This window comes from Lolium perenne, chromosome 7, assembly GCF_019359855.2.
Source record: "Lolium perenne isolate Kyuss_39 chromosome 7, Kyuss_2.0, whole genome shotgun sequence".
NCBI classification, from domain to species: Eukaryota; Viridiplantae; Streptophyta; class Magnoliopsida; order Poales; family Poaceae; genus Lolium; species Lolium perenne.
The window spans coordinates 232,364,251-232,372,113 of NC_067250.2; the positions used below are offsets into that span (position 1 = coordinate 232,364,251).

The window sequence follows — 7,863 nt, forward strand, 5'->3', positions numbered from 1 at the left end:
CTGTTTTGAATGTTCAAAGCTTGGACTTTGACTTGCATTGTTCAGAGATTTACGGGCAGATCTTCCCACCGCTTGTTGCCTTCCATCTCTAACTGAACAGAAAAAACAATGTTCAGAGAAAAATGTCTTTTAAGAAAGATGGGGTTCTTTTTGAAGTTACAGATGACCGAATGAAGATTCTTGGTACAAGAGGGAAGGGTGATCCTTGTTCTGCTGGCTGTAGCCTGTAGCGCTTGCACCAGGTGAGAATATGAATCATCAGCTGCACGGCCCAGAAACTGCATTAGCCGATGATGAGGTTTTAGCGTTGAATAGAAGGTCATTCGAAGCTTTCCAAACGTTCCAGCAAATGAGGAAGACAATGACGTAGTGTTATGCGTCTCGCTTGAACACGTGAGGCTGCTAAGAGTTGGTCACACATTAGTCCGTTAAAACTGTGACACGTGATTTGACTTTAAACACGTGAGACCATTAGTCACATATGTATAAATCCAACAAATTAGTAGGATCAAAGAGGCAGCTGTGTCATTCGGTCCAAAAAAAAAATACACAAAGGACCCACCCTGATTCAGATGTTGTTTACCCTTTTCCATTAAGTGATTAAACTGTTCACCGTGAAATAGGTGCGACCCAACGACGCCCCTAGAATGACCACGTTAAAACCAATACTAAGAGCGTAATACTATACAAAATTATAACACAAGTGATTACTGAAAGTCCATCTCTACATTCAATGTGGTTCAGTTATAGCCGTTAGGAACTGAGGATGCAAATCTACTTAAGGAAACTCTTCCTCGCGTGCATCTAAACATAGTGCATCAAGTAGAAGGAACCATAGCTATTAAATCAGACATCTTGCAAGGAAAACTACACCGCCGGAACTAGAGAGTGGCCAGGTAGTGTTCTCATTTCCTTCTTGTGCTGATTAAGGGACACCCTGATGCCCTAATCCGGGCATGCTGCCCCTCTAACCTTGCTTGCAGCAATTTTGCTTTGAGGGTATTGTCTTTGGTGCCTAAAGAGTGCGTTGGTGAGGCTTCAGATATTTCATGACCTAATGATGAGCGATGATTCTTCTGCCGAGATGGAGTGCGCAGATTGTGTAGATCAGCTATAGTAGCACATTCAGATATTTGATAATCTAATGACGATCGATGATTCTTCAGCTGACGGGCTGGACTGTGCAGATTGTGTAGATCACCTGTAGTGGCACGTTCATTCTTAAGCTGCCAGGATGGACTGTGAAGATTGTGTAGATCGCCGTGTTCACGAAAGTGATTTTTCGGGGGATGGTGATCATAAGATTTTCGCTCTAGAAATGCATGTTGAGGAGCCCCTGATTTGATCTTCAACAAGTCATCATGCAATCGTCTAGAAACTTGTGTTGTAACTGTTTCATTCTGCTCATCGATAGGATCATATTTGTCACCATTGCGAGAGCTGATTTCTGGTGTCGAAGCATTCAGCTGTGCTTTTCTGCTGCTTAATTTTACCTTGTCCTTTTCTGAACTACGTCTTGCAGTCGAGGTCCTTGAGCCCTCAACAGATACACCATCGGAAAAGTCCAATCTTCTCATTGGTGAATATGTGCAACCTGTGACTGTTCGTCGAGTTTCTGCAAGGTCATGATTCAGCATGGCACTTCCATGCATGTTCAGTTCAAAGCAATGCAAGTCACTAGCAACAGAATTTTCATCATCATCTTCAGCTAACCGAGGAGCACTAGTGGCTCCATTTAAATGCAGAGATTCAATGGACTGTCGGCACAAGCTTGCATCTCCCTTTTCATTACCAGTATGTTTGTTAGCACCATGTAAGTTGCTTGATCTTCTACCATGAAGAAAACTCCGTATTTCGCTGCTCAACCTCTCCGTGATTGAGACTTTCCCTTCTGAATCTCCCCTGGCATCAGCATTTTGCATCTGTATTCGCTCATCAAGCCATGCTTCTGAAATATGAACCACCAACTTATCAGTCTTGTGTTCATACTCCTTTGCATGCCTTTGCTTTAACACCCTGACTTCCTCTTCGTAGTTTCTGATTCCCAGGGCAAACTCATCGCAAAGATCTTCCAACAGGCGAGTTGCTTTCTGCTCTTTCTCCAGCTCCTTCACAGCCTTGAGAAATGCCGGCTTCATCGCAGATAGCTCTTTGCCTAGCTTCCTATGGAGACTCTCGGAATGTTTCCTCAGTTGTCTCTCAGCTTCAAGTTCCTCTTGCAGTGAACGAAGGGTTGCTTGAACCTTCTCTTGTTCCTTACTTTTCCGAGCAATTTTGTCCTCAGCGACTTGCCTGGCCAGAGAGTCGACTTCATAGCGATATCGCTGCCTCTCTTGCGCAAGCTCTTGAACACGAGTTTGTGTATTCTGCAACTCCAATTTCAATCCCTTAACTGCTGACACATCAATTGCGTGCTGTTCTTCCAAGCTCCAAATGCGATTCAGAACTTTCAATAACTCTGTTGATGTTTTAAGATTGCAACCTGCATCCCTGTATCTATCCCGTAGATTCAGTGACCGAGTAGGACTGACAAGGTTTATGGTAGCTGCCTGTTTAATGAGGAAACAAACAAATACAATTTAAAAAAAAACAGATTTCCTCCAAATAGTATTTATAGCGGCAAGATACTGAAACTGCTAACACTGCATGGCCTCGCTGATGTCAGAAAAAACAAGCATATAATTATAAATAGATTCCTAGAAAATAGCATTCCAGTAGCATGCACACTTAGGCTAAAGGAGCAACAGCAACAACAACATCAAATCCTTTTGTCCCAAGCAAGTTAGGGTAGGCTAGATATGAATCCCACTGAAGAAGACTACAGAGAAATGTTGGCATCCCAGTCTTTAGATAATAAAACATAATACTCAACAAACATGATAGTATACCAATCATTCTTGTACAGATTCAAATGCTACACTTGATTCCACAATGATACAGCAAGTAAAACACTAAAACTACCAAGACTGAGTAAAAGGGAGGAAATGTATGTGCATACCCCGATTGAGCTAGTGTAACTTGCAGGAGAAAGAGACTGCCTTGAATGAGATCTATCTTCATGTAAATTTTCATGTTCCATCAATGGTGTTGAACAATCCCCACCACAGCCACCTGAAATATGTGGCTGAAATGCAAGACAAAAGAAGTTATGGAATTCAGAATTCATGGCTTTGTAAAACAACAAAACACTAAGCTGCGAAACGTCCAGCAGAAAGCATGACTCTCTCCATTAGAATTACATTAAGAAAGTTCAAAATGCATAGCTTTCGGAACAAAAAAAAAGACCTTAAGTTTTGGCACCTCCACAAGAAAAACATTATTCCCTTCAACTACAAGTTCAGGAAGTATCAGTCAAATGTAAATTTCATGATATTCTAGTTAGGGGCATATGGAAGACAGTATGGATGAGTCTGGTAAATCTAAAATCACTGGATCATGGTACTGCTAGCAAACATTCTCTTCAGAAAACTATCTGAAAACAGAGAATGATCATACAACATTTTTGTACCAAACAAACAGATGTAATGTGCTCCATGAGTACCAGACATACTGATAATGTTGTTGTCTGGCATGTGAGTGACATTGTTCAGGGTAAAACCTGGAAAACAGGAACAAAGCATGCTTCCATAATAAAATCCTAAAAAGTTTGCACCGTGGAGGGTTGAAGCCTTTTGGTGCGTATTTTCATAGAGAAATGTGGCTTTATGGGTACGTTTGGTTTTTGCCCCAACTAACCCCACCAATATTTTGGCATGACCAATACAAGGGCATGACCAAAATATTGGCAAAGTATTGTTGTTTGGATGGCAGCCATCGTACTTGCCAAAAAATTGACAACATAGCCCTGTATTTGGTTTGCCACCAGCTCGAGTATGCTTTTCCAAAATATTCAACATGCCTACTATGCTTTTTTGTTAGTACAACTATGCAGTAAAAGAGAAAAAAAACTTACAAAAAAGTAATACGAGGTGCTGCTGGAACTTGCGTCACACATGGAGTAGTTGGTGCATGCAGGGGCGGAGGGAGGGGGGGGGGGGGGGGGCGAGCAGGGGCTAGACCCCCCCCAATGGTTGGCCCCCCCTAACTATCTTCAGTAGACAGTTCTACTAATAAACTACTGTATACGTGTGCTAATGGCCGGTAGTAATCACTTTATTAGCCCATCACTGATTAGTTTGTCTACTGCACAATGGAGCAAGAAGCCCAACTACCCAGCAGGCAGCAGCCCATGTCCACGGAGAGGTTTAGGGCACTATTGACGCTCCTGATCGTGAATGACTCCTTCCCACGATTGATTGATCGAGCTGGGTGCTTTGCCAGCCGCCACTTTCATTTGTCTCGCTGTTAGGGCCACTGATGCCGCTGCGCTTGCCGCTGGCGCCGCTCGCCGAGAAATTTCGCCGCTGCCACCGGTCGCTGTGCAGTTTACACCGCTCGCCGATGTGGCCGATGCGGAGCTCTACCTATTGACTACTTCCATGTTCGAAATGAACTGCCGATTGATCTCATGTCATTCGGCTTCACCAATCTAGGACATGGGCGGGCGTACACCGCTCGCCGATGTGGCCGATGCGGAGCTCTACCTATTGACGAAATGAACTGCCGATTGATCTCATGTCATTCGGCTTCACCAATCTAGGACATGGGCGGGCGCATAGTCAGGATTTCAGGACATCGGTGACCACTGACCAGTAAACATCAATGGGCTGGAGGGGACGAGCATGACCTGGATTCAATTCTTTTTAGGTATGCACTCCGGTAACATTATCCATTACTCCAAACAATTGATTTTGTATGTTGTTGCATTAGTATATCCTACAATTTTCATATGAAATATTTTTTGGCAAAGTATTTCGTACCATATATCTGATACATGGTGCGTATATGAATTTGTTCACTATTATTTAGCTATGCTATACACCCTCCAAATCTTTTTGGGAAAAATTCAAAATAAATCATAGGTTGTTTTGAGAGGCGATGTTTTGGCTCCATTATTACCTCGCCCCCCCTATACCTAAATCCTGGCTCCGCCCCTGGGTGCATGCACTTTCTAATCGTGTAGGGAGCATGTTTAATTAGTATCCAGAGAATCAGAACACCCTATGCATGCATTGATCATAATATAAAAAAATATAGGACCCACCTAACAGAGGGGACAAGTCACGGTGCCAATTTTTTGGCGCAGGTTTTGCTCGCCTGCGCGTTGGCGAGATTTTACACGGGCGCGCGGCTGGGTCGGTTGGCGAGCCAATTCTTTGGCTACGATCCAAACCGTTTCCAAAATTCAAGGGCTAGCCAATTTTTTGGCAGGGCCAGCTTTGGTAGTCATCCAAACATACCCTATGACTTCGAAAGAAAGATGTGTACATAAGCAACATAGTAAAAACTGTAAGCTTATTGGCATGTGCCAGTCTTAGACTACAAGCTCGCAGCTTCTCTACGTTTACACCCTTATTTTTTATATTCTCATTGACACTTTCTCCATATGCTTATGCGTGCCTTCATACCTTGTAATATTTTCATTTATCTGATAGAAGCTGGGAGTTTACCTTTTGTCAGGGAAATGAAATTCAGAAAAAGATAAGGTACAGGTATGTATTCCCAGATATAGTGGGGTGATTACGTAGTGTAGAAACATTAAAATTATATTCCGAAGGAGAAAAGAATATTTTTCGTGCTCCGAAGTAAAATTGCCAAATGGAAAAAATCCCACTGGGCACAAGATATTCTTTAGAACCGGAATTCCTAAGCGTACATCAAGAAAAAAATTAACAATTATCCCAGTCATCAACCATGCAAGTGAAATGCCAGGTATAAATTCACAATCCATTTCACAGAACTAAGTGTAAGTAGGGTTTCTAGAAATATTTGCCTACTAAGATTTGTGATTGATCGCCTAGAGGATTTTCCTTTAACCTTCTATATGTCTTTGCCTTAGCTTTTGTATGACAAAAAACAATTAATCAATCAAATTCACAAAACCAAACAAAAGAACTTGGATCCTGAAGAAAAATTTCTCCAAGGTAGTATTTGTGGTATGGATAATACCATGGTTTATGTGGATATATATGTGTTCAATCATGAAGTACTGATCTATGAGGGAGTCTCAAATAAGCTTATGGCAAAGAAGTACTAGCTTGATTAAGCAACACGAATTTCATATGTGTTCTATCATGGTATACAGATCTATAAGCGAATGTTAAATAAAAATATGACAAAGAAGTACTAACTTGACAAAGCAACACGAACTTCATATAAAGTAGTAAAAACATTTATAAGATCATTGAGTTATAGCATTAGCTCAAAAACATGGCATACAGCTGAGCACGATTGAAAAAACATATACACATAGTATAAACAAAATAAGAGCTAAATGAAGATAGTAATTTCTTTTTACCCTTTGGGTCAGTTGAAACTATTATAAACTGAAGTCATACAATCTTTTGAGTTCAAAGTAAAGCATAAGTGGGGAACACAAAGGATGGACACAGCATACCCAAGCTACACGAATGGGTTAGAAAATCAATCTCAGAGCAAGGCTAATCGATACAACGGTGAGCAGAAGTAGTGGAGTGTAGGATTTTATCTCTGCCGGCCTCGCAAAGAACCGGAAATAAAAGGGCAGATTGCGCTTTGGATCTTCCTATGCGTAAATTGTGAAATCCCAGGGAGCTTATGATGCTGAAGAGAGCACTGTCATTAGCGTTGCTGTCGCAGAAAAGATAACTACTAGCAAGTAGGAAGAGCGGAGCAAAGTTGGCTCTGAAAATTCAGAGACAGCAACGTCGATTGCCTGACGCGATGCTGGAGCTGGCAGCGAAAAAGCTGGAAAGGAAAATAACAGACCGCAACTGACTACTACGTACTACCGTCACCACGTTGACCGGGAAAGGAGAAAGCAGAAAGGTCGCCGAGTTCTCACCCGATCCACGTCGCCGTGGGATGGGGACGCGGCGACACCCCTCCGCGCGCGCCTGCGGATCCGGCGGCCGGCGCCGGCGGCCCGCACGACGTCCTGGATCTCCCACAGGGTAGCGCCCAGCTGGCGCGCCGACGCGCCGGACGAGCTCCTCCTCCCCGCCGCCGCGGCGTCCCCCGGCGACTCCTCGGGCCCGCGCGGCGGGGACGGGTCCAGCTTCCAGGACGGGGACGGTGTGACGACGCCCGCCCTCCGCCGCGCCCGCGCGGCCGCGAGCCCCCGCCGCAGCGTCGCCGGGGTGCTGGCGGCGGCGTCCTCCTCCGGCGGCTCGCGCGGCCGATTCGGGGTCCCCGCGGCGCCTGGCTGCTCCCCGCCGATGCCGCATTCTGCCGGCAGCGCTGCCGGTGGCTCAGCTTCTTCCATGGTCCTGTTGCTTGGCTTTCTTGGGGCGCGGCGTGCTGTGCTCCCCCTTCCCCTGCTGCCTGCTGCTGGCTGGTTGCTTTTTCTTCCTCTTCTTCCTGGGACGCTCTGACTATTGCGCCATCATGCCCTGCATCACCAGCTTCCTCACCTCGTGCTGTCTGTCTCGCTCGATGTTTGTGTACAGTGTTTGCAGTAGCTCAGCATCCAGGTTGGGAGAGAGGTATGGCATGTACTGGGGGGTACGTGTGGTCACTGTTGATAGCGGTGCTGTTTTTTTACTGCTCCAGTGTGAATAGAATGCGGTTTCATGACAGCTTGGAGGTGAGTCAGACGATACACTTTGGTTTTACTAATTTACCGGCAAGTTGACACGGCCATTGCAAATATTTCAGCCGTACAGCCTCTAGTCCCCGATCCCCTAGTCCCCTACCATCCGTTTCGGACTTTCGGTGTATTCGGTTCTGTGCGGCGTGGGATGAAATGCAATGATTTCTTTCTAGAGAAAATGAAAATGAATGGTT

The 7,863-nt window shown here is 44.7% G+C and overlaps 1 protein-coding gene across 1 annotated transcript; it reads right to left on the reverse strand.

Moving 5' to 3' along the window:
* Positions 1–692: 692 nt before the first annotated feature.
* On the reverse strand, positions 693–7,583 carry LOC127313932 (uncharacterized). Its single transcript, XM_051344416.2, has 3 exons — positions 6,923–7,583; positions 2,999–3,124; positions 693–2,549 (listed from the first exon to the last, which is right to left on the reverse strand). The coding sequence occupies exons 1-3, from the start codon at positions 7,340–7,342 to the stop codon at positions 906–908; spliced, it is 2,190 nt and encodes a 729-aa protein (XP_051200376.1). The 5' UTR covers positions 7,343–7,583; the 3' UTR covers positions 693–905.
* Between the last annotated feature and the right edge of the window lie 280 nt (positions 7,584–7,863).